We start from the raw sequence: 27,788 nt of genomic DNA, 5'->3' as shown, positions 1-27,788 counted from the left end.
GTCAAACCAAACAAGAAGTCCCACTTCACATGAAAAAACTGACTGGATGAGAGAGTGGGTTTTGGTTTGTTTGTTTGAGGGAGTTTAACACAATTCGAGTGAGAAAATAGCTGTTTTATAGTCTCCTAAAGCATATACCAAAAATACTTTACCATACATGTACACATATTCCGCCCCATACATATACACATATTCCGCCCCATACCTCAGGGGTTGTCATTAGGCTGAAACAAAATCCAGATTGTGGCTTTAAATCACATGCACAACACCATGGAGTCGGAGGCCAAAGCAAATATCTGTGAGACGACTATTGGCTGAAATGGATGCCTGGGGTGAGGCTCAGATGTCATATATAAATGAAGGAGATGGTTGCTTTTGAACCCTACATTCAAGTAGTCAGAGAGGTAAGAGTTCCCTTTCCTCTGTATAAAAACCTTTATGGACTTTTCTTGACATTTAAGAATATTGAAGATACTTTAAAGTCTTCTCAAACTTAGTAATTTTTTTTGAAAAATGTTTGATACAGCATGTGAACTTTTAGTCTTGTTTTAGTGTTGTTAAGTATTGCTATTTTGTAAATGTTTTGAAGAATGTGGCTTTGAAATAGCTTAATACTACTTTATCTTATCATAATCCATCAAATGTATGTTGTAATTTTGATGTCTGTTAAGCATATTGTATGTATGTATGTATGTATGTATGTATGTATGTATGTGTATGTATGTATGTATGTATGCATGTATGTATGTATCTTCTCTTCTACCCTGTATCTTCACAAAACACTGATGTTTAGGGCTATTTGCTATTGGAAAATATGTGACATCTCCTTATCTCCTTTAAGATGCAAGTCTTATCAAATGTTGGCTAAACAATTGTATTATTATAGACGTGACTATAGCAATGCATGTTGAAGAGAGTTCTTCGCCCTTATAATTTCTCAGTCAATATTCCATATTACGGAACGTAATATGGCACAGCGGTTGAGAGCTCAATTCCGCGGCAAGCTGATGGTGCCGAGATCCACTCTCTCATTTTCTGTCTTGAAGGATGTGTAGAAAATATCTACAATGACATTTAAGAAAATCCACTAAATTGTCAACAGTGACACTCGAATGACAGAAAAAGGTTACATAACAGAAGTGCCTTGCTTTTGAATATCTGAGAAAGGTGTTGTTGATGTAATTAAAAACAATATTTTTTTTCTGTTATCTTTTACAGCAAAGAATGAAGGTAAGCTAACTAAATTACATTGGGGCTAACAGGCTAATACTTAATTTTTGTTGAAGGAGAAACAGAAAAAGACAAGACAGAGTTAGGATTACAGATCATACAGTCTCATTCGAATTGAGAAATGAGGCGTACCTTCATTGGAAATCTAAAAGGTCTATGTACCAAGCTGTGAAGCAAAACTGACACCTAGCCACTCTCTCCTAGCAACAGTAGCTAGCTACACAAGTTTTTATCTAGATAACCTTACTTATATCCCGACAACATTGACACTAAAAATATTTTTGTTCTCAGCCACATTCAAAATTGAATTCAAGCCAGATAGCTTACATGATTGAAATTGTATCCGTTTTGTTAGTTGATGTTGTAATGTCAGTGGTTAGGTACCGAACTAGCTTGCTAGCCAGGCTCCCGGGTTCACGTCTCGTCCGAGCAGCCCACTTACGGCATAAGTATACTAGCTGGCTAGCTAACTCATCGTATCTTAACAACATTAACCCTCTATATAATTATTTTGTTATATTATCTCAGCCACAGTCACAATTACATTCAAGACAGATTAACTATCTAACAGGCATGAGCTCAGATCAGCTACAAACATTACATTTGTTGAATCTAACCAACCTCTCCACCTTACGTAGCTAGCTAGTTAGCTACAATAGCTAATTAAAACAATTGTCTGAAATGACATAACAGTATAATGCCGTGACAGTTTTATCAAGCATAAGTAGAACGTTATGGCTATGTCTTACCTTGATTGTCGCAGTATTTGTTACACTTTGGCCAGGATCGAGTTTGGGAAACATGTTGTATAAGATGACGCTTGATCTTGTGTCGAGTCTGTTGATTCCATCTTCTTTTGGTCATCCTCATCGTGGCACTCGGGGGCCTCATCGGTGTCACACTTTTTCCCCAGCCACAGCTGACACACCTGATTAAACTAGTGCTAATGCAAACCAGTATATCTTCCTCCACTGTCCCACACTGGTCTCAAACCAGTATCTCTTCCTCCACTGTCCCTGTCCCACACTGGTCTCAAACCAGTATATCTTCCTCCACTGTCCCTGTCCCACACTGGTCTCAAACCAGTATCTCTTCCTCCACTGTCCCTGTCCCACACTGGTCTCAAACCAGTATCTCTTCCTCCACTGTCCCTGTCCCACACTGGTCTCAAACCAGTATCTCTTCCTCCACTGTCCCTGTCCCACACTGGTCTCAAACCAGTATCTCTTCCTCCACTGTCCCTGTCCCACACTGGTCTCAAACCAGTATATCTTCCTCCACTGTCCCACACTGGGCACAAACCAGTATATCTTCCTCCACTGTCCCTGTCCCACACTGGGCACAAACCAGCGATCCTCTGCTTGCAAACAAACAACTGTCCTCCTTGACAACATGTCAACAGTCTGAAACACCCAAAAGGTACCAATTGGATGGCTCCATCCACAACATTTCAAGCTAGCTGTGGGGTGAGCAAACAGCAAGTTCTTAACTGGATTAAGCGTTTGTATATGATCATGTATAAGTGTATGTATGTGATTCCTCTCGTGACCCACCTGCCCTCAACACTACTTATTCATGTTGCCTCTCTCTTAGACCATGGTGCTGTACTCCTCAGTCTTGCCTTCATCGCTCTTCAGTGAGATGAGGTGGTACTGGGGGGTTGCTTTCTCTCGGTCTCATTCATTCAAGGCATGATAGATGGGAAGGAGACAAAAATTGACATGGTCTTATCATTAGGGTATACCAGTATAAATACAGGTATTCTGGTTGGAAATGGGGTAGTCTTGTCATTCTTCAGCAACATTGTACAGTAATGACTGTGCAGGTGCCTTATTTTGCACAGGAAGGACCTCCTTTTTGTCTTTGCAAACAAATTGTGCGCTAATGACAGTGAAGTTAAGAAATTGTCCAAGGTGACATTTCTCCCCTTGCCGACATTGCTCACCTCCTGCCCGATGTAGATCTTTCCCAGATATTGAGAGCAGTGCAGCGTGTACAGTTATGCACACTCTCACTGTGTAACCTACTCCAAGTTGGCCAGAGGAGACTGATGAGGCTGCATTGATTCAGTGGAGTGATATAGGGTACATACCATTTTAAGATTATAATTATTATTTGTTTAATTTATTTTTTATTTCACAGGGTAGGCCAGTTGAGAACAAGTTCTCATTTACAACTGCGACCTGGCCAAGATAAAGCAGTGCGACACAAACAACAACACATAGTTACGCTTGGAATAAACAAATGTACAGTCAATAACACAAAATAAAAAATCACATAGCTACAATACAAACTGATTGCCAAACCTAGCCACCATGCATTTAATGCTGTAGTATGAATCTGCAGGTAGCTAAAGCTAACCAACTAGGTTCAATGTCAGCTAGCTAGCTAACATTAGGCTATAACTAGCAATGTAAATGGCTTTCTGAGATACAAATAATATTAATACACAGATCATACATGTAACGTTATCTAGCGAGCCAGCAATCTAACGTTAGCTAGCTAGCTAACAGTGTGCTTTAACTTACAATGAAAAAACCTTTCGGACAATATTTGAAACGTATATCAGTGTGGATGACGGATCACCACCTCAAGCTGAACCTCGGCAAGACGGAGCTGCTCTTCCTCCCGGGGAAGGACTGCCCGTTCCATGATCTCGCCATCACGGTTGACAACTCCATTGTGTCCTCCTCCCAGAGCGCTAAGAACCTTGGCGTGATCCTGGACAACACCCTGTCGTTCTCAACTAACATCAAGGCGGTGGCCCGTTCCTGTAGGTTCATGCTCTACAACATCCGCAGAGTACGACCCTGCCTCACACAGGAAGCGGCGCAGGTCCTAATCCAGGCACTTGTCATCTCCCGTCTGGATTACTGCAACTCGCTGTTGGCTGGGCTCCCTGCCTGTGCCATTAAACCCCTACAACTCATCCAGAACGCCGCAGCCCGTCTGGTGTTCAACCTTCCCAAGTTCTCTCACGTCACCCCGCTCCTCCGCTCTCTCCACTGGCTTCCAGTTGAAGCTCGCATCCGCTACAAGACCATGGTGCTTGCCTACGGAGCTGTGAGGGGAACGGCACCTCAGTACCTCCAGGCTCTGATCAGGCCCTACACCCAAACAAGGGCACTGCGTTCATCCACCTCTGGCCTGCTCGCCTCCCTACCACTGAGGAAGTACAGTTCCCGCTCAGCCCAGTCAAAACTGTTCGCTGCTCTGGCCCCCCAATGGTGGAACAAACTCCCCCACGACGCCAGGACAGCGGAGTCAATCACCACCTTCCGGAGACACCTGAAACACCACCTCTTTAAGGAATACCTAGGATAGGATAAAGTAATCCTTCTCCCCCCTTAAAAGACTTAGATGCACTATTGTAAAGTGGCTGGTCCACTGGATGTCATAAGGTGAAAGCACCAATTTGTAAGTCGCTCTGGATAAGAGCGTCTGCTAAATGACTTAAATGTAAATGTAAATGTATATTATCTGAAAATGTAGCTAGACTCTTACCAGTATACATGGATGAGCGCTTTACGGCAGCGTGTCTTTTCCATTTTGATTATAGCTAGCTACAGCTTGTTTGGCCCGTTGTGTCAAGTCACTCCAGTTTACACTGACCATGTGCAGAAAGTAGTCAATCACAACTTTTTGCCACCAATTTTTGTCAATAGCGCCTGCTAAATTCAGAGGAGCAATGTTGTTGAGAGCCGTAGCAACACTTTTGCAGTTCTCTAGGGCTTATGTTATATTTGACAAAAAAGCTGCAGTAGCAAGGATAATCTACCCATACTGAGCAGCTTATGTTATAGACAGACGCGTGCTAAATGGCAGTTCAATTCAAACTCATCTCTCGGCATGTCCAGCCCATCCATTATCTTAGCTAATCATGGCTAGCGGGAAGGTTCCTGTCTTTTTCCGAGGCTAAACCAACTCGGCTCGTAATTAAACAATTGTATTCGTATTTACAGATGGCATACAAGTTTGTTATTAAGGCACATGAAAAAAAAAAACATTTTGATAAAACATTTTAAAATGATGTTCAAATGCCTCTCCTGTGAAGTAGTGATGTGCGACATGTGCCTAGATTCTTGAAACGAGTCACATATTCAGAGGCTAAACAGTGTTTGTTAAAAAATTACATTGTTTTCAAACAGTTGAGTTGAACAAATAAATAGGTGGGGTTCTGATGGTATGACAATTGGACTAAGCTCATGATTTTTTCTACAAATATAAGTTAAATTCTTCAAGAATCAATGGGTGTTTTATTTCAATAATTTAAAAGTAAAACATTTTATGAAGCAATCACAGATGGACCCTTTCAATCAGAGCCGCCCGCCAGAAACATGTTGCAAGACCGCATTTGCCCAATACTTCTCACCACTTTCAAAGAAAGCAGCAGCAGCAGCAACCGGGCCAGTTCTCGCAGTCTACTATAGAAAACCACTGAAGACTACATGCAGAAGCACTGTGCTATTTGTATTTGAGCAATATGACTGGCTGTTCATTCAAGCACCACTACACCCCCACGAGTGACTTCTCGGGCACTCGAGCAGTACAGAAGTTGATACGTTCACAAAGCACATGCAAGCTGTCCTGAGCAAAAAGAAGCGCCCATCAATCTGCTTTACAAAAGTAAACCTTCAATAGTGAACATACTAGCAATGTGCTGGCTACTGTTGATAGTCGACAAAAAGAAAGCCACAACAGGTAGCCAGGTCAAATTCTCTTAAAGGAGCAGCGTCCTATTTTGAGATGTAAAAAAAATATTATCTAAATTACATAATTTAGAAACAAAAATAAAAGCAATTAATAAAATGTTAATTCTAAAGAATAGAGTAACGACTTACATTGCTAAATTATATTAAACAGCTTCATAATAACCAAAGGTGGCAGCAGGTTAGAGCATTGGACCAGTAACCGAAAGGTTACTTGTTTGAATCCACTAGCCAACAAGGTGAGAACTCTGTTGATGTACCCTTGAGCAAGGCACTTAACTCTAATTGCTCCAGGGTTGCCGTTAATAATGGCGGACACTGGCTGTGACCCCACTCTCCGATGGTGTCTCAGGGAGAGTTGTGATATGCAAAAAAACACATTTCCAATTCACACATGCGTATTAATACACACTTGTGCATGTGTGAAGTAGGACAAATATAAGCACCCACCAAATTATTTGTATTTATTCATTATAAATATAGACTGTTAATAGCTGCATATAGAGAGAAAGCACGCCAGCCTAGAGGCCCTGCATGACCCCAATGCATTGAAAACTATACCATGTCCTTGCCAGTAGAAATTCTGTTCGGGCCATTAGATTTTTGTCCAACTGGTCCGGCCATGACAGTAAGAAAAACAATTAGCGTTGGACCCTGTCCTAGCCTACGAATATGACCCAAAGTTTTACCTGACCAGGTGATGAAATCAGGAAAAACTCCAGGCCCCAGAAAGACATGTACAACTTTTGCCACACCACTTTTGAACCTGTGGTGCCACCTCAGCTTTAAGTACGATAACTTGTACATGTCTCTAGCATAGCTGTCTTACCCTATCATAACTCAAAATATAAGGTTGCATTACTCCATTCTTTATTACGGAAACATGAAAAATGTCAAGTTCAAACGGTGTCCACTACCTTGTCTATTTCCCATCCGAGTAAGCTTATGTTTTAAGCTAGGTCAAATATAGGGTTAAAGAGCGGTTTCGAGGACACAGATTACACCTCGTCCTGGAGTATAAATAATCTTGTTTTTTAATCCATGACTAGGCTTAATCTTTGTCCGGGCAAACCTCCCCATAATGTTTAAAACACGTTTACATTATTAGGGTAAACCTACTCTAAGAGTAAGTATTAGACTGTTTGAGAGGTTGGAACCCTAATCCACCCATTCAATGTGCACATCTGTTAGTGAAGTACAGTAGATCAATAAAGCTGCAGTACTCTAGCAGTCGTCAAGCTGCTGATGCTGAAAAGCCTTGGTGCATAGGTCAAATGAGCTTTTACATGTATTGTCCTTTTCAGCTTCAGACAATAGCTAATATTTGACTTAAAACATATGTTTTGGTATTATTATAATACATAAGGAAAGAATGTGTAGCAACAGTGGGCTGAAATCATTTTTGCTATGTTTAATATTCTGAAATCTATGTCTAACAATAACTATAAGTTTCTGCTTGATTTAGGTCAATACAATGGCATCCATGACACTTGCTTTAACAGTGCTTGTTGCAGTATTCTGTGGTGAGTTGAAAGTGATCCATGAAAACATTCTACATATTATTCTACATTGGTTGTAGTAGAATAGCATTGTTATTGGGAATGGGTCAACTGATATCAGAGCAATCAGTACACTTTCGACTGCATCTTTAACATGAATGTGCTATATAAATGTTATACTTTAAGATCGTACCTCTCTTAAAAACCTCTTAATAACTAATTACCTTTGTTAAAGAATTATTTCTGTTTATTCCATGTTGGCAGTACCACACAAAACAATTCAGTTCAGGATTACCAGAGACACAAATGTCTCACCTTTTAATAATGTCTCTCTTTATGAATATGTATTTCCTCAGGGACAGGGACTTGCTAAATCTTGCCCATAAAGATTTTATAGAACAAAAGCTAATAATATTTTTCACAAATACAGAAAATAACATTCACATTGTTTCTCCAACTCAGCTACTGTGGCACTGAAGTGTCACAAATGTACTACCATCAATCCAGACCATCCAACCTGCACCCAGACTGACATAACCGAGGTGGAGTGTGGTGTCAGTTTCACCCACTGTGCAAGAATTGTTTTCCACAAACCAGCCTGTAAGTGAACAAATTATTAGGACTTGCAAGCAAACCAATTGATTTTGATGGAAGTCTTCTTTCGTTCTTTCTTTCTTATTATTCTTCCACCTTTGTCGCAATATATCAGTGCACAACTGATCAAATAAATATCAACACCGCTACCCAGACACCAAAAACAACACAGATGGGCCAATAGTTGGGGCTGTAATAAACATTCAAAGTCTAAGGCTCAGCCCCGCCGCCACATTTGACTGATATTGCATTCGGAAAGTACTCAGACCCCTTGAATTTTTTCATATTTTGTTACATTACAGCTTTATTCTAAAATTGATTAAATAAACACTTTTCTTCATTAATTGCTGCAGGAATTTAATTCCTCTGTTTAAACACCCAATTAAAATTAAACACTCTGTCAATTCATAAGGATTTGTATGACCCTTGTTTTATAAAAATGGACAGAGCCCAGTCTTAAAGTCAAATAGCAGCTTTTATTCACGAGAGTACTGAACACGATACAGTTTACCACAGGTTATAAACTGAAAATGACGCCATTAGTTCCAGTACCAACCCGTCTCTTCTCCCACCCTGGTACATAGGCAGTATCTCAAACCTTCCCACATCGTCTCCCTACCAATTTAATATAATTTATGAGCCAAGGTCTTCCTGTGTAGATAAGCATTCTAGCCAGTCTGAAGATAAAGTTCATTCATTTCTATCAAGGAACAGACAGTCATTGTTCTAATTCTTGATTATATTTACACACATTATATTCAGTACTAGGATTAAGAAAGAAAATTCATACATATACAGTAACATAATAGTATTCTGATTAGTACAAATACAGTAACATAATAGTATTCTGATTAGTATATACACAGTAACATAATAGTATTCTGTTTAGTCAGTCCTGATTGAAATATATACATAATTAGTCATTATTGATAAAAAAATTCCCTTAACATGAATCTACACACAATACCCCACAATGACTAAGCAAAAACAGGTTTAAAAAACATAAATACCTTATTTACATAAGTTTTCAGACCCTTTGCTATGAGACTCGAAACAGGTGCATCCTGTTTCCATTGATCATCCTTGAGATGTTTCTACAACTTTATTGGAGTCCACCTGTGGTAAATTCAATTGATTAGAGATGATTTGGAAAGGCACACACCTGTCTATTTAACGTCAAACAGTTGACGGTGCATGTCAGAGCAAAAACCAAGCCATGAGATCGAAGGAAATGTCAATGGGCTCCGAGACAGGATTGTGTCAATGGGCTCCGAGACAGGATTGTGTCAAGGCACAGATCTCGGGAAGGGTACCAATACATTTCTGCAGTTTTGAAGGTCCCCAAGAACACAGTGGCCTCCATCATTCTTAAACTTCTTATGGCTTGAATCCTTCTAACGGGATCGATATGACAACAGCCAGCGAAAGTGCAGGGTGCCAAATTCAAATATATCATAATTAAAATTCCTCAAACATAGAGGTATTTTACACCGTTTTAAAGATAAACTTGTTGTTAATCCCACCACAGTGTCTGATTTCAAAAAGGCTTTACGACGAAAGCACACCAAACGATTATGTTAGGTCTGCACCTAGTCACAGAAAAACACAGCCATTTTTCCAGCCAAAGGAAGGAGTCACAAAAAGCAGAAATAAAGATAAAATGAATCACTAACCTTTGATGATCTTCATCAGATGACACTCATAGGACTTCATGTTACACAATACATGTATGTTTTGTTCGATAAAGTTCATATTTAAATCCAAAAATCTCAGTTTACATTGGCGCGTTATGTTTAGTAGTTCCAAAACATCCGGTGATTTTGCAGAGAGCCACATCAATTTACAGAAATACTCATAATAAACATTGATAAAAAGATACAACTATTATGCATGGAATTATAGATACACTTCTCCTTAATGCAACCGCTGTGTCAGATTTCAAAAAATCTTTACCGAAAAGGACACCATGCAATAATCTGAGTACAGCGCTCAGACAACAAAATCAAGCCATACAGATATCCGCCATGTCGTGGAGTCAACAAAAGTCAGAAATGGCATTGTAAATATGCACTTACCTTTGATGATCTTCATCGGAATGCACTCCCAGGAATCCCAGTTCCACAATAAATGTTGATTTGTTCGATAAAGTCCATTTATGTCCAATGCCTCCTTTTTGTTTGCGCTTTTAACCCAGTAATCCAAATTCATGACGCGCGGGCCAGACGAAAAGTCAAAAAGTTCAGTTACAGTCCGTAGAAACATGTCAAACGATGTATAGAATCAATCTTTAGGATGTTTTTAACATTAATCTACAATGTTGTTTCAACCGGAGAATTCCTTTGTCTGTAGAATTGCAATGGAAAGCAAGCTAACTCTCACGTGAACGCGCATGACCAGCTCATGCCTCTCTGGCAGACCTCTTACTCAATCCCCTCTAATTCGCCCCCACTTCACAGTAGAAGCATCAAACAAGGTTCTAAAGACTGTTGACATCTAGTGGAAGCCGTAGGAAGTGCAATATGACCCCATAGACACGGTGTATTCGATAGGCAATGAGCTGAAAACCTACAAACCTCAGATTCCCCACTTCCTGGTTGGAATTTTTCTCATGTTTTTGCCTGCCATATGAGTTATGTAATACTCACAGACATCATTCAAACAGTTTTAGAAACGTCAGAGTGTTTTCTATCCAAATATACTAATAATATGCATATATTGGGCCTGAGTAGCAGACACTTTACTCTGGGCACCTTTTTCATCCAAGCTACTCAATACTGCCCCCAGCCATAACAAGTTAAATGGAATAACTTTGGAACCACCAAGACTCTTCCTAGAGCTGGAAGCCCCGGCCAAACTGAGCAATTGGGGGAGAAGTGCCTTGGTCAGGGAGGTGACCAAGAACCCAATGGCCACTCTGGTAGAGCTCCAAACTTCCTCTGTGGAGATGGAAGAACCTTAAAGAAGGACAACCGTCTCTGCAGCACTCCACCAATCAGGCTTTTAGGGTAGAGTGGCCAGACGGAAGCCACTCCTGAGTAAAAGACACATGACAGCCCGCTTGGAGTTTGCCAAAAGGCACCTAAAGGACTCTCAGACCATGAGAAACAAAATTCTCTGGTCTGATGAAACCAAGATTGAACTCTTTGGCCTGAATGCAAATGTCACGTCTGGAGGAAACCTGGCACCATCCCTATAGTGAAGCATGGTGGTGGTAGCATCACGCTGTGGGGATGCTTTTCTGCGGCATGGACTGGGAGACTAGTCAGGCTTGAGGCAAAGATGAACAGAGCAAAGTACAGTGAGATCCTTGATGAAAACCTGCTCCAGAGTGCTCAGGACCTCAGAGTGGGTCAGAGTTTCACCTTCTAACAGGACAACGACCCTAAGCACACAGCCAAGACAATGCAGGAGTGGCTTCGGGACAAGTCTCAGAATGTCCTTGAGTGGCCCAGCCAGAGCACGGACTTGAACCAGATCGAACATCTCTGGAGAGACCTGAAAATAGCTGTGTAGCTACGCTCCCCATCCAACCTGACAGAGCTTGAGAGGATCTGCAGAGAAGAATGGGAGGAACTCCCCAAATACAGCTGGTCCAAGCTTGTAGCGTCATACCCAAGAAGACTCGATGCTGTAATCGCTGCCAAAGGTGCTTCAACAAAGTACTGAGTAAAGGGTCTGAATATGGATCTAATTGTGATATTTTTTTTTATACATTCGAATAAAATTCTAAAAACCGGTTTTTGCTTTGTTATTATGGGGAACTGATGAAAAACTATTTCATCAACATAATGTGGAAAATGTCAAAGGGTATGAGTAATTTCTGAATGCACTGTATAACACTCAGAACACTTTTTACATTAACAACAAGATTTTAACACACATTTGCTGTGTAGGAAGGTGTATGCCGACTGAAGCAAGTCTTGATATCTTAAAAAAACAAAACATGGAAACAGCAAGCAATTCCGTTGTGAACCTCAAAACTGTTAGCATTTATTTGAATGCTAAAAAGATATCAGCTCCGAAACCCGTGTTACACATACAACAACAAAACTTGATATATGAGTGTTTTAGCTTAAGGAACACATTTGTGTTTTAGTTTTAACACATTTGCATCATATACCTATGATTTACTTCATATTGGATTTTCCTTCATATTAGATTTTTTGAATCAAATCTCCAAAAATTGTGTTCTCATGAACAGTACATCTGATTGACTTGAAACTCAGAAAGTATGTTCATCATGTCAGCCTCTACTAAGTCCAAATGTGGAAGAGAAAATGGTAACCTTGTAAAAAATATATATTGCATCCGAAATCAAACTGTAATAGCTTCACTTCTCTTCACTTGATCAACTTGAAACTCACATGTAATGTTTTGAATTGTTACAAAACACAAGCGAGGAGGACGTATAGTACTTCCATGCAACTGTTTATTTCAGCCTGCTCATAAGCCAGCACCCCGTTTGTAGCTATATTTCATTTTGCTTTAGTAATTCTAGCACATTACACTGCATCTATTGGTAGTCAAAATACTATATGATGCCACAAATGTAAAAATCGAAACACAACTGGAGCCAGTTTGGAGTCAGGAAGTAAGAGGCGGTAGCTAACTAACTGTATGTAGCTCTGTTAACTGTGGGGCATAATAATTATCTTATTTGAAGTTTTTTTTCAATTGTTTATCAATTACTTAAAGGGGCAATCTGCAGTTGCTACATCCATTTTTGGACTAATACATTTATGATATGTACCCATTAATTCTCAAAGAATATAATTTATAAATGCCTCATGAGCTTAGTTTAACTGTTGAACCCCATCAAAACTAAAAAAAATATAAGCTTATTTTTACTCCAATGATTGCAAACAAACACCATAAAGCCTCAAAACATGGTTAATCATTTGAATATCATGGATGGTCAGTCCTTGCATCCATAACTCTGTCTATGAAGTTGAGAGTGGTTAGATTTCTCCAGCCCAATCTCTAGGCTTTTTACTGAAACAGGGGAGTAGAGAACACTTTGTTACTGTGTCAACTGCTGATTTCTGCTTTAACTGATGCACCTACTTTCCTATCAACAATTTCCTCCTATTGTTTACTATTTTTGATTGTGTATCTATTTGTTATGACATTGTACAGAACGATTGGGCATTTGTATATTTCTCCACTAGGGCCCCCATTAATGTGTGTGCCTTCAATTTCAGATGGTGAGGTGAGAAAATGTGCTACTGAAAATGAATGTAATGTCAAGTCGCAAAGAAGTGTGGTGACGGAATGCTGCACAACTGATCTCTGCAACTGACCCAAGCTGGGAGTACCTGACTCACACCTGCAAATGGAGTAATATCAGCAAGGAACAATTTTGTAATTGAATCAACATACTGAAAACAATTTTGTTTTCAATTGATAGCTAAAAATGATTACGTTATCACATTTCGTACCTTCCCCTGTAGTCAAATGAAAAAAAATGTATGTCATTTCTCCAATTTCTGAAATGCTGTTAAAATATTATTTTCATATCATAAGCTTTGTGGACTGATTATTATAGGAATGTCTGGTAGGACCTGTGGTCAAAGTTGAAGATTAGTGAATAGAATTGTAGACCATTTTCATACACCTCCTGACATCATTTCCCAAGCCTTCACCCAAAAGGACCAATGCAAAGAAAAGCCCTCCGTTCATGTGTGTTTTCACTAGCGCCCCATTGTGTACATTTTATAATGGTGCAAAACTGTAATTTTCTCATTTGCTATATTTAGGAGAGGCTGAAGAAAATTCCCACACAGCTCCTGACATCATTACCCTTCAACCAAAAGGATTTTAAAAAAATGTAAATATAAGGGGCATTTTTTGACCAGCCCCCCATTGCACTACCACCCACCCACTCCAGAATCAGAAAAAGGGTATATATTTTATAAGCTCATAGGTGATGCCTTTACGTTGAAACCCACTATTCCAATTCATCATTGTTTTATTATCACATACACCAGATAGGTGCAGTGAAATGTGTTGTTTTACAGGCTTAGCCATAGTAGTACAGTGCTACTGTAGTAAATTAGGGTTAAGTGCCTTGCTCAAGGGCACATCAACAGACATTTCACGTTGTCTGGTTTTCAAACCCGTAACTTTTCAGTTACTGGCCCAACACTCTAACCGCTAGGCTACCTGCCACCCTTAGTAGGGCCCTATAAAATGTATAATGCAGAAAACGGGGACGAAATCACAGAATCCAGACATTAAAATAGAATTAAACAATTTAAAACTTGTATTGAACATGTATTGAAGTTAGTTAAATTCCATTAGTTTCTCATAATTCATAATAATGCATCAAGGAGAAATATTTATTGCAAGGTAATGATATGGAAATGTGCCTGTTAGTGTTGTGTAGCCAGTTAGCATGCCGAAATAGTCATTTCTTTCTCAAAAAATCTTCCCAATGTAATGGTGGGTGAGTGATGGGTGAGGAGTCAAACGCAGAGAGCAAAGTAAACGGGAAAAAACACTTTAATGTCCTTAACAAAGTAACAGGTCCAAACATGGGTGAAGCCCTAAAACACAGGTGCAAAAACAAACCCAAAACCTAGTTACACAAACCCGAACAGAGAACGCCTAAAACCTAGTTACTCAAACCCAAAACCTAGGTACACAAACCCGGACAGCGAAAACCCAAAACCTAGTTACACAAACCCGGACAGCGAAAACCCAAAACCTAGTTACACAAACCCGGACAGAGAAAACCCAAAACCTAGTTACACAAACCCGGACAGAGAAAACCCAAAACCTAGTTACACAAACCCGGACAGCGAACACCCAAAACCTAGTTACACAAACCCGGACAGAGAAAACCCAAAACCTAGTTACACAAACCCGGACAGAGAAAACCCAAAACCTAGTTACACAAACGCGGATAGAGAAAACCCAAAACATAGTTACACAAACCCGGACAGCGAAAACCCAAATCCTAGTTACACAAACCCGGATAGGGAAAACCCAAAACCTAGTTACACAAACCCGGACAGAGAACACCCAAAACCTAGTTACACAAACCCGGACATAGAAAACCCAAAACTGACGATACACTATAAACGTCACAAACACAACAAGCCCGCACAAACACCGACGGGCAAAACTAACTTAAATAACACCCATCCCAAAACCCCATCAAGGAACAGGTGAAAACAAGTAGACAAAAACAAACGAAAAGGGGAAAAGGGATCGGTGGCAGCTAGTAGACCGGCGACGCCGACCGCCGAGCGCCACCCGAACAGGAAGGGGAGTCACCTTCAGTGGCAGCCAATAGACCGGCGACGACGACCGCCGAGCGCCACCCGAGCAGGAAGGGGAGCCACCTTCAGTGGCAGCTAATAGACCGGCGACGACGACCGCCGAGCGCCACCCGAGCAGGAAGGGGAGCCACCTTGAGTGGCAGCTAATAGACCGGCGACGACGACCGCCGAGCGCCACCCGAGCAGGAAGGGGAGCCACCTTGAGTGGCAGCTAATAGACCGGCGACGACGACCGCCGAGCACCACCCGAGCAGGAAGGGGAGCCACCTTCGGTGGTATTCGTGACACCCATGTTGACTGCAAAGCAGGTCTACCTGGCAGAATTATATCATGATGATTTGTATCAATCGGGTGGGCATTTCTTTAGAAAACTCTGCCATCACATGTGCAGCACAGAAATACAGCTAGATAAACACAACAGTCTCTTAATTGGTGCGCACTTGAATTAAAGGGGTCTCCTTGTGTGTTTTAGGCTTTGATTTGGACTTAGAACATCCCATTTAGTTGTTTTTTTTATAAAAATGTGTGATTTTGAGGGTGAAAATAAACTGGGAAAAATCAGAAACCTGAAAAAACTAAATGGAGTTTTTGAAGGGCCCTAAACTAGCCCCGGGGGAGGGATATAGCTCATTAGCGCACCATCACAATGTTGTATGTCAAAGTGCACAAATCTTCAGTGGTGATTTTAACATGTACATCTTGGTAGGGCAAAGTCTTCTTTCTTTAGATACATGCCATTGAAGACACAACACTACAGATTTATTAATGCACAATAACGGTGACATGAGCTGACCATGGAGTTAATCATAACCACAGCTACACCTGGTCGTCAGGGAGCCGACTCCGGCAGCCTAGCTGATATGGCTGACTTGCTTAAAGGTCCCAAATAGTAAAAATTATGTTTTTCATGAAATGTGATGCTATTTGGATGAAACCATTATTCCTCTCACCCATCTACACACAATACCCCATAATGACAAGGTGAAAACATGTTTTTAGAAATATTTGCAAAAGTATTGAAAATGAAATATCTATTTTGCATAAGTATTCACACCCCTTGTCAATACTTTGTAGAAGCACCTGTGGTATCCCGGGAGGTCTACCCCGGGGGTTGGTGATAGAGGGGAGGTATGTGCCGCGACGTTGGCTCCCTCTGCTGGGAGTACTTGGGCTGGGCACCCCGACGCTGACTGCTCCAAGTAGAGGTAATTAGGGGAGAGTGCCAACCAGCCGTGCAGGCCACATAAAGGGATCACCGTGGCACACCGCGAGGAGGAACAGAGTTTTTTTTTAAACATTTTTTTTATTTCACCTTTATTTAACCAGGTAGGCAAGTTGAGAACAAGTTCTCATTTACAATTGTGACCTGGCCAAGATAAAGCAAAGCAGTTTGACACATACAACAACACAGAGTTACACATGGAGTAAAACAAACATACAGTCAATAATACAGTAGAAAAAAAAGTCTATATACGATGTGAGCAAATGACGTGAGACTAGGGAGGTAAAGGCAAAAAAGAGGCCATGGTGGTGAAGTAAATAAAATATAGCAAGTAAAACACTGGAATGGTAGATTTTCAGTGGAAGAATGTGCTAAGTAGAAATAATGGGGTGCAAAGGAGCTAAATAAATAAATACAGTACGGGAAGAGGTAGTTGTTTGGGCTAAATTATAGATGGGCTATGTATAGGTGCAGTAATCTGTGAGCTGCTCTGACCGCTGGTGCTTAAAGCTAGTGAGGGAGATAAGTGTTTCCAGTTTCAGAGATTTTTGTAGTTCGTTCCAGCCATTGGCAGCAGAGAACTGGAAGGAGAGGTGGCCAAAGGAAGAATTGGTTTTGGTGGTGACCAGAGAGATATACAGTATACAGTATAACTGGGCAAGTCAGTTAAGAACAAATTCTTACTTACAATGAGGGCCTAGGAACAGTGGGTTAACTGCCTTGTTCAGGGGGAAAATATAATAATATATACACACACACAAATGTGGACACCCCTTCAAATTGATGGATTTGGCTATTTCAGCCACACCCATTGCTGACAGGTGTATACACTTGAGCACACAGCAATGTAATCTCCATAGACAAATGTTACTGAAGAACGTGGCACGTTCATGGGATGCCAGCTTTTCAACAAGTCAGTTGATAAAATGTCGGCCCTGCTAGAGCTGCCCCAGTCTGAGAGCAAAAATAGCTCAGCCGCGAAGTGGTAGGCCACACAAGCACACAGGATGGGACCGCTGAAGCGCGTGGCACGTAAAAAATTGTCTGTCCTCGTTTGCAACACTCACTACTGAGTTCCAAGCTGCCACTGAAAGCAATGTCAGCACAAGAACTGTTCATCAGGGAGTGTCATGAAATGGGTTTCCATTGCCAAGCAGCTGCACACAAGCCTAAGATCGCAATGCCAAGCATCGGCTGGACTGGTGTAAAGCTCATCGCCATTGGACTCTGGTCTGGGGCTGTTTTCATGGTTCAGACTAGGCCCCTTAGTTCCAGTGAAGGGAAATCTTAACGCTACAGCATACAATGACATTCTAGACGATTCTGTGTTTCCAACTTTGTGACAACAGTTTGGGGAACACCCTTTCCTGTTTCAGCATGACAACGCCCCCTTGCACAAAGTGAGATCCATGCAGGAAAAGTTTGTCGAGATCGTGTGGAAGAACTTGACTGGCCTGCACGTAGCCCTGACCTGATTTAGAATTACTCCTACTCTGAGACGCTTGATCCACCCTGAATTTCCGATACTTTCAATACAGATTGTGTTGGAAAAACTCACAAAGAAATAAACTATGAAATAAGCAAATAAGGCTTACAAAGCACATGGTGGTGGTGAGAGAAGAGGCTGGTACAGTAACACACAAACACACAGAACGACACACACTACAGCTGTGGATGCCAAAAGCATTTTGCACATACATGACAAGGGTGGGGTGGGGTTGTGGTATTGGCTATAGAACAACACTAAACAAACACAGGCTACAGTACACAATACCAACAACTCACTCTAGTAGACCTGAACAGAACCCACAGAGGGAAAGATCGAGGTTGTGGTAATGGCTATAGAACAACACGAAACAAACACAGGCTACAGTACATAATACCAACAACTCACTCTAGTAGACCTGAACAGAACCCACAGAGGGAAAGATCGAGGTTGTGGTAATGGCTATAGAACAACACTAAACAAACACAGGCTACAGTACACAATACCAACAACTCACTCTAGTAGACCTGAACAGAACCCACAGAGGGAAAGATCGAGGTTGTGGTAATGGCTATAGAACAACACGAAACAAACACAGGCTACAGTACACAATACCAACAACTCACTCTAGTAGACCTGAACAGAACCCACAGAGGGAAAGATCGAGGTTGTGGTAATGGCTATAGAACAACACTAAACAAACACAGGCTACAGTACACAATACCAACAACTCACTCTAGTAGACCTGAACAGAACCCACAGAGGGAGAGATCGAGGTTGTGGTAATGGCTATAGAACAACACTAAACAAACACAGGCTACAGTACACAATACCAACAACTCACTCTAGTAGACCTGAACAGAACCCACAGAGGGAAAGATCCCCATCATTACTGATAATGGAAGCCTGGTACCAAAGTGCCCCATCACACCTGTTGGCCCATAAACACATTAACCCCCTCCCCAACATGGGTAATGACCTCGCTCCCCACTCCCCACCCCCTCTGTGGCAGACAGGCGAGGTGTCCTCACTTCTCACCTCCACTTCCCTTCCACCCCACTGGCTGCCTTTCATCCCTCTCTCCAACCCCCCACAAATGGAGAAGAAAAACAACAACTACAACAACATTCAGCCTCTCCCTCCCTTTCCCCCCTAAATGTGTTACTCTGGCCTGCCATGAATGTCTGTTACTTTAGCCCCTTTGTGACTAGATTTCATTCCTATTTTTTTTTATCTATTTGCTTTTTATTTGACATTTGTCATCTGCATCTGCGTTTACTGTTACCTTCAGAGTTAGCACATTCAGGGTGAACACAGATGGTAACAACCTGATTTGATTAAAAGCCAATAAAGACGTAAAAATGAGTTCATTTGAGTCATAACGGGGATATATGCACTTAGCAGACGCTTTTATCTAGTGACTTACTTGAGTGAATATACTTTGTCATGCAGGAATAAAACACACAACGAACCAACTGAACCACATTAGTTTGGCTTTTACCTGTATTTGAGCACGTGCTTAATTTGAGCCAGATCCTGCCAGATCAGGATCCGGGCTCATTTTTGTTTTGGACAATTTTTCCTCAAGCTATTTGGCCAGATCCGGTATCTTTTGTTGCATGATTTTTTTCCTTCACTTTTTGCAATGTAAAAATTAAACAATAAAAATGATCAAACGTAATGTGAAAAGTCGATTTTCAGCATGGGCCTAGTATTCTAAGAGTTGATTAGGGTTGTGCGGCCCGGGTTTCTGGTTTGAGCAACATTGTAACCTATGTTTGAGACCAACGCGTGGCAGTGGCCTTGTGAGAAGCATGCCAGTATCTCTCTCTCTCTCAATTAGAATGAGATTCCCTTTTTATGATCTCTCTCCCTCTCTGCCCTGATAGACATGAGCCCTGCAACTCTCATCTCTCCAGCGTTGCAGGTCATTTGTTTTCTAATAGAATCATAAAGGGTTCTGAAGGAACTGCGAGCATCACTGATAAATGAAAATACATTTTCCAAAGAATTACTGCTGTCTGTTCAGAAATAAATGGAATCATTCAGAATATTCCACTACTGTACACCATGAGAAAGCCTATAATTTAGCCACATATTATCAATAGCTTCTTTTAAAAAAATAGCCCAGCTGTGGATTGTAGCCCAATAAGAAGGAATAGCCTACTTTCGTGAACACACGCAAATCATCAGTGAAAAGAACAGCACACAGACCAAACAGGCCTTTAGCAATATTTCAAATACAATCGAGGGAAAACACCGGATGGAAAGCAAATGTCCCCTAATGAAAATAGAAGACTCTAAAATATAGGCTCCCAAAATATTTGATCAACTTCCAAATATTGTTTTACAAAAGATTTTTTACAAGAGATCACCAGCCAGTGAGCTGCTCGTCATTGGGTGAGTTTGAAACTGGAAAGCCTTTTTAGAACTATTGAAGCCTACAATACTGCATGTTTCTCCACACACCTAGGGCTAGGCTATTGATGGATTCAAGACAAGGTCATTTTTGTTCATCTCAGGTTCTCAGTTTGTCAGTGTCAAAGTAGCCTGCCATTTCGATCATGTGTGCGTGCGGCATTAAAAAATATTCGGCCAAATTCTCCAGTCATGTAAAATGAAGCAGAATTGCATGAAATGCATTTATAAAAAAATTCCCGGACCCTAGGCTATAAATACTGTTCACCATGTGTGCAACTTCTGTGAGTGCCTCTACTCTACTGATGTATGCCACTACGCAAATGTGAAGACATGCATGCAATACTTTATTATAAAGGTGATCCACCCCCCCCCCACCCCCCATGCGTTCCGGTACCTCAAAACTCCCCAGATTCCCCCACTCTCACTTTTTTGTTGCGGTACCTCAAAACTCCCCAGATCCCCCAATCTCACTTTTTGTTCCGGTACCTCAAAACTCCCCAGATCCCCCCACTCTCACTTTTTGTTCCGGTACCTCAAAACTCCCCAGACCCCCCCACTCTCACTTTTTGTTCCGGTACCTCCCGATTAACTGAAAAACAACACATATAAACCCAACATGTAACACGTTAGATGATGGGGAAATCTATACTGAAAAACAACACATATAAACCCAACATGTAACACGTTAGATGATGGGGGAAATCTATACTGAAAAACAACACATATAAACTCAACATGTAACACGTTAGATGATGGGGGAAATCTATACTTAAAAACAACACATATAAACCCAACATGTAACACGTTAGATGATGGGGAAATCTATACTGAAAAACAACACATATAAACCCAACATGTAACACGTTAGATGATGGGGAAATCTATACTGAAAAACAACACTTATAAACCCAACATGTAACACGTTAGATGATGGGGGAAATCTATACAGAAAAACAACACATATAAACCCAACATGTAACACGTTAGATGATGGGGAAATCTATACTGAAAAACAACACATATAAACCCAACACCTGACAGGTGTGGCATATCAAGAAGCTGGGGGCAATAAAAGGCCACTCTAAAATGTGCAGTTTTGTCACACAACACAATGCCACAGATTGTGGCAAGTTTTTCTCAAGTTTTGAGGGAGCATGCAAATTACATGCTGACTGCAGGAATGTCCACCAGAGCTGTTGCCAGAGAATTTAATGTTAATTTCTCTATCATAAGCTGCCTCCAACATCGTTTTAGAGAATTTGGCAGTACGTCCAAACGCAGACAACGTGTAACCACGCTAGCCCAGGACCTTCACATCCGGCTTCTTCACCTGCTGGATTGTCCGAGACCAGCCACCCGGACAGCTGATCAAACTGAGGAAAAAATCATTGTGATTGGCTGAGCCTGGCTCCCCAATGGGTGTGCCTATACCTTCCCAGGCCCACCAATGGCTGCGTCCCTGCCCAGTCATGTGAAATCCATAGATTAGGGCCTCATTTATTTATTTCAATTGATTGATTTCCTTATAGGAACTGTAACTCATTCAAATCATTGAAATTGTTGCATGTTGCATTTATATTTTTGTTCAGTATATATTCAACGAATCATGGATAAATCAGCATGGATGAATGTTGGCAAGAAGTCACTCTGTTGTAAAATACTAAAACAGGTCTAATTGAGGATCATACTGAAAATAGATTTCGGTCCAAAATTACAATGGAATGCAAAACTGTTATGATGACAGTTCAACACCTCCAAATATCAATTTAACCCCTGTCTAACCAGCACTCACTAAACTTACCTGAGGAATGTGCTGTGATTCTGTTAAATCAGCAAATGTCGAACTGCATCTATGGAAATGTATGGACTGCATTTCTGAGCATAACTGATATCACCTCCATTGTTATTACAGCCATTAATGACCTAGCATTAATTAATTAATTAACCATTAATTGAACTAGCAAACAAATGCTTTGAATTTAGTTCTGATGAAGACAATCGGAAAACCGTTGTAAATCAGCTGAAACGTTCATCAGTGTGCGGGTATTGATTATTTCACAAATTTCAATTCTTACACCATGCTTCTTTTTAGAATTCTAGAGAATTCTAGACATCCTTGTTTATGTAAAGACCAAACTGGCAGCCCAGGACCAAACTGCCTCTGTCCAAGTCTTCCACCTGCATACGACCCCTGGTCTCCTACTGGGAGAGGGTGACAGGGAGTCCCAGAGAGGAAGACTAAAGCAATCAAATGACCACAGGGAACCCGCCAGTAGCCCCCCAATACAGGCATGTGTGTGATGGGGGGGAGGGGCGGTTGTTGACAGTGATGGGCAGTATATTATAGATCATTTTGATTATTATTTCACTTATAATTCACTGCATCACAATTCCAGTGGGTCAGAAGTGTACATACACTAAGTTGACTGTGCCTTTAAACAGCTTAGAAAATTCCAGAAATGTGTAATGGCTTTAGAAGATTTTGATAGGCTAATTGACATCATTTGAGCCAATTGGAGGTGTACCTGTGGATGTATTTCAAGGCCTACCTTCAAACTCTGTGCCTCTTTGTTGGACATCATGGGAAAATCAAAAGAAATCAGCCAAGACCTCACAAAAAAAATAGCAGACCTCCACAAGTCTAGTTCATCTTTGGGAGCCATTTCCAAACGCCGGAAGGTACCACGTTCATCTGTACAAACAATAGAATGCAATTATGAACACCATGGGACCACTCAGCCATCATACCGTTCAGGAAGGAGAAGCAGTCTCCTAGAGATGAAAGTACTTTGGTGCTAAAAGTGCAAATCATTCCCAGAACAACAGCAAATGACCTTGTGAATATGATGGAGGAAACAGGTACAAAAATATCTATATCCACAGTAAAACAAGTCCTATATCGACATAACCTGAAAGGCCTCTCAGCAAGGAAGAAGCCACTGCTCCAAAACTGCCATAAAAATGCCAGACTACGGTTTGCAACTGCACATGGGGACAAAGCTCATACTTTTTGGAGAAATGTCCTCTGGTCTGATGAAACAAAAATAGAACTGTTTGACCATCGTTATGTTTGGAGGGAAAAGGGGGATGCTTGCAAGCCGAAGAACACCATCCCAACCGTGAAGAACGGGGGTGGGAGCATCATGTAGTGGGGGTGCTTTGCTGTAGGAAGGACTGGTGCACTTCACAAAATAGATGGCATCATGAGGCTGGAAAATTATGTGGATATATTGAAGCAACATCTCAAGACATCAGTTAAAGCTTGGTCGCAAATGAGTCTTCCAAATGGACAATGACCCCAAGCATACTTCCAAAGTTGTGGCAAAATGGCTTAAGGACAACAAAGTCAAGGTATTGGAGTGGCCATCACAAAGCCCTGACCTCATTCCTATAGAACATTTGAAAAAGAGTGTATGTAAACTTCTGACCCACTGGGAATGTGATGAAAGAAATAAAATCTGGAAAAAATAATTCTCTACTCTCTAATAACTCTCTACTATTATTCTGTCATTCCACATCCTTAAAATAAGACAGGGAATTTGTACTCGGATTAAATGTCAGAAATTGTGAAAGCCAAATGCATTTAAACTCATGTTAAGGTATATGTAAATTTACGACTTCAACTGTATGTGGACACCCAATAGATTTGGCTATTTCAGCCACACCCGTTGCTGACAGGTGTATAACATCGAGCACACAGCAATCTCCATAGACAAACATTGCCAGTAGAATGGCCTTACTGAAGAGTTCAGTGACTTTCAATGTGGCACCGTCATAGAATGCCACCTTTCCAACAAGTCAGTTTGTCAAATTTCTGTTCTGCTAGAGCTGCCACGGTCAACTGTAAGTGCTCTTATTGGGAAGTGGAAACGTCTACAATGTGGTAAGCCACACAAGCTTACATTACGGGACCACCGAGTGCTAAAGTGTGTATGCGTGTAAAAATCGCCTGTCCTCGGTTGTAACACTCACTACCAAGTTCCAAACTACCTCTGGAAGCCCAATAACTGTTCATCGGCTGTAGTATTGTTATGCTCGCCGCCATTGGACTCTGGAGCGGTGGAAATGCGTTCTCTGAAATGGGGAATCACGCTTCACCATCTGCCAGTCCGACGGATGAAACTGGGTTTGACGGATGCCAGGAGAACGCTACCTGCCCCAATGCATAGTGCCAACTGGTAAGATTGGTGGAGGAGGAAAAATGGTCTGGTGGTGTTTTTCATGGTTTGTGCTAGGCCCCTTTGTTTCAGTGAGGGGAAATCTTAACACGACAGCATGCAATGACTTTCTAGACGATTCTGTGCTTCTAACTTTGTGGCAACAGTTTGGGGAACACCCTTTCCTGTTTCAGCATGACAATGCCCCCGTGCAGAAAGCCAGAGTAATGGTTTGTGGAGATAATTGAATCGCCCAACCTTACTAATGCTCTTGTGGCTGAATGGAAGCAAATCTACAAAGCAATGTTCTAAACAACTAGTGGAAAGCCTTCCCAGAAGAGTAGAGTCTGTTATAGCAGCAAAGGGGGGACCAACTCCATATTAATGCCCATGATTTTGGAATGAGACGTTTGACAAGCAGGTGTCCACATACTTTGGTCATGTAGTGTATATATACAGTGCCTTCTGAAAGTATTCAGACCCCTTGACTATTCCACATGTTGTTAGGTTACAGACTTTTTCCCCCAATCAAACTACACACAATACCCCATAATGACAAAGCAAAAACAGGTTTTTAGAATAAATAAAAAAATACAAAACAAAAATATGACATTTACACAAGTATTCAGACCCTTTACTCAGTACTTTGTTGAAGCACCTTTGGCAGCAATTACAGCATTGAGTCTTCTTGGGTATGATGCTAAAAGCTTGGCACACCTGTATTTGGGGAGTTTCTCCCATTCAGAAAGTTGTACCAAAGCTACTCCTGCGTTTTCTTGGCTGTGTGCTTAGGGTAGTTGTCCTATTGGAAGCTGAACCTTCGCCCCAGTCTGAGGTCCTGAAGGCTGTTGAGCAGGTTTTCATCAAGGATCTCTCTGGAACTTTGCTCCATTCATCTTTGCCTTGATACTGACTAGTCTCCCAGTCCCTTCCCCTGAAAAACACATCCACAGCATGATGCTGCCACCACCATGCTTCACCATAGGGATGGTGCCAGGTTTCCTCCAGACGTGACGCTTGGCATTCAGGCCAAAGAGTTCAATCTTGGTTTCATCAGACCAGATAATCTTGTTTTTCATGGTCTGAGAGTCTTTAGGTTCCTTTTGACAAACTCCAAGCAGGCTGTCACGTGCCTTTTATTGAGGGGTGGCTTCCATCTGACCACTCTACCATAAAGGTCTGATTGGTGGAGTGCTACAGAGATGGTTCTCCATCTGGAAGGTTCTCCCATCTCCACAGAGGAAGTCTAGAGCTCTGTCAGAGTGACCATCGTGTTCTTGGTCACCTCCCTGACCAAGGCACTTCTCCCCCGATTGCTCAGTTTGGCCGTGGCTTCCAGCTCTAGGAAGAGTCTTGGTGGTTCCAAACTTTTTCCATTTAAGAATGACGGAGGTTATGCTGTTCATGGGGACTTTTAATGCTGCAGAAATGTTTTGGTACCCTTCCCCAGATCTGTGCCTTGACACAATCCTGTCTCGGAGCTCTACGGACAATTCATGGTTTGGTTTTTGCTCTGACACGCAGTCAACTGTGTGACCTTATATAGACAGGTCTGTACCTTTCAGAGTCATGTCCAATCAATTGAATTTACCACAGGTTGACTCCAATCTAGTTGAAGAAACATCTCAAGGATGATCAATGGAAACAGGATGCACCTGAACTCAATTTCAAGTCTCAAAGCAAAGGGTCTGAATACTTATGTAAATAAGGTATTTCTGTTTTACTAAATTTGCAAAAAAAATTGACTTTAATTCTCAATAAATCACTGACAGTGTCACTAGCAAAGCATCTCCACACCATCATACCTCCTCCTCCATGCTTCACGATGGGAACCACACGTGCAGAGATCCTCCGTCTCACAAAGACACAGCGTTTGGAATCAAAAATCTCAAATTTGGACTCATCAGACCTAAGGACAGATTTCCACCGGTCTAATGTCCATTGCTCGTGTTTCTTGTCCCTAGAAAGTCTATTCTTATTGGTGTCCTTTAGTAGTGGTTTCTTTGCAATAATTCGACCATGAAGGCCTGATTCACATAGTCTCCTCTGAACAGTTGATGTTGACGTGTGTCTGTTACTTGAACTCTTTGAAGCATCTATTTGGGCTGCAATATCTGAGTCTGGTAACTCAAATGAACTTATGCTCTGCAGCAGAGGTAACTCTGGGTCTTCCTTTCCTGTGATGGTCCTCATGAGAGCCAGTTTCATCATAGAGCTTGATAGTTTTTGTGACTGCACATGAAGAAACCGTAAATGTTCTTGACATTTTCCGGATTGACTGACATTCATGTTGTTTCTCTTTAACTTATTTGAGCTGTTCTTGTCATAATATGGACTTGGTCTTTTACCAAATAGGGCTATTTCTACTTTGTCACAACACAACTGATCGGCTCAAACGCATTAAGAAGGAAATAAATTCCACAAATTAACAAGGCACACCTGTTAATTGAAATGCATTCCAGGTGGCCTCATGAAGCTGGTTGAGAGAATGCCAAGAGTGTGCAAAGCTGTCATCAAGGCAAAGGGTGGCTTCTTGGAAGAATCTCAAATATAAATTAGATTTTGATTTGTTGAACACTTTTTTGCTTACTGCTTGTTGTTTCATAGTTTTGATGTCTTCACTATTATTCTACAATTTATTTTTTCTAAAAATAAAGAAAAACCCTTGAATGAGTAGGTGTCTAAACTTTTGACTGGTACTGTGTGTATATATATTGTGTGTGTGTGTGTGTCTATAACTGGCCTTATTTCTTGATGTAAACACGCTGCTCTGTGCTGTTTTTGTGTTGGTCAGCTGTCTGTTTAGAGAACGAGAACAGAGAGGGGGCCTGCAGCCTGCAGGTTGGTCCTAGGGAGAGTTAAAAAGAAGGAAGTGTGAAAACCATTTGGCCCGACGTGTGAAGCCTCACTCACCTATATAACACATAGGCCCTGAGCGAGAGGGACACTTAAAGAAGAGAAAGAGAGAGGGACAAGACAGACAGAGTGAAGGAGAAAATAAGAAGTAATACCGTAGCCAAAAAGAAAACTCTGAGAATACTACAAGGACAAGATCGAAACATCAAGGACAAATCGCACTGGAGAACAAACACACTGATTGGCAGTAAATGGACAGAGAGAAATAGAGTGAGTTACTGAGCAAGGGAGAGGAAAAAGAGAGAAAGAGAGGTATAGCGAGAACGAAGAG

At 41.3% G+C, this 27,788-nt stretch overlaps 1 protein-coding gene across 1 annotated transcript; it reads left to right on the top strand.

Moving 5' to 3' along the window:
• Positions 1-341: 341 nt before the first annotated feature.
• Positions 342-13,554, top strand: LOC115143936 (lymphocyte antigen 6D-like). Its single transcript, XM_029684416.1, has 5 exons — positions 342-404; positions 1,219-1,230; positions 7,405-7,462; positions 7,901-8,038; positions 13,234-13,554. Exons 1-5 carry the CDS (start codon positions 357-359, stop codon positions 13,329-13,331), a joined length of 354 nt encoding a protein of 117 aa, XP_029540276.1. The 5' UTR covers positions 342-356; the 3' UTR covers positions 13,332-13,554.
• Positions 13,555-27,788: the final 14,234 nt, after the last annotated feature.

The sequence above is a fragment of the Oncorhynchus nerka genome, linkage group LG16 (assembly GCF_034236695.1).
Source record: "Oncorhynchus nerka isolate Pitt River linkage group LG16, Oner_Uvic_2.0, whole genome shotgun sequence".
Classification (NCBI taxonomy): Eukaryota; Metazoa; Chordata; class Actinopteri; order Salmoniformes; family Salmonidae; genus Oncorhynchus; species Oncorhynchus nerka.
Note: the sequence above shows the minus strand (reverse complement) of the source record. Positions and strands in the feature narration are given on the sequence as shown.

Coding starts and splice junctions, on each gene's coding strand:
- LOC115143936 (XM_029684416.1), top strand. CDS start 357: ATGAAGGAGATGGTTGCTTTTGAACCCTACATTCAAGTAGTCAGAGAG. Junction 7,463..7,900: donor GCTTGTTGCAGTATTCTGTG/GTGAGTTGAAAG, acceptor TCTCCAACTCAG/CTACTGTGGCACTGAAGTGT. Junction 8,039..13,233: donor TGTTTTCCACAAACCAGCCT/GTAAGTGAACAA, acceptor CTTCAATTTCAG/ATGGTGAGGTGAGAAAATGT.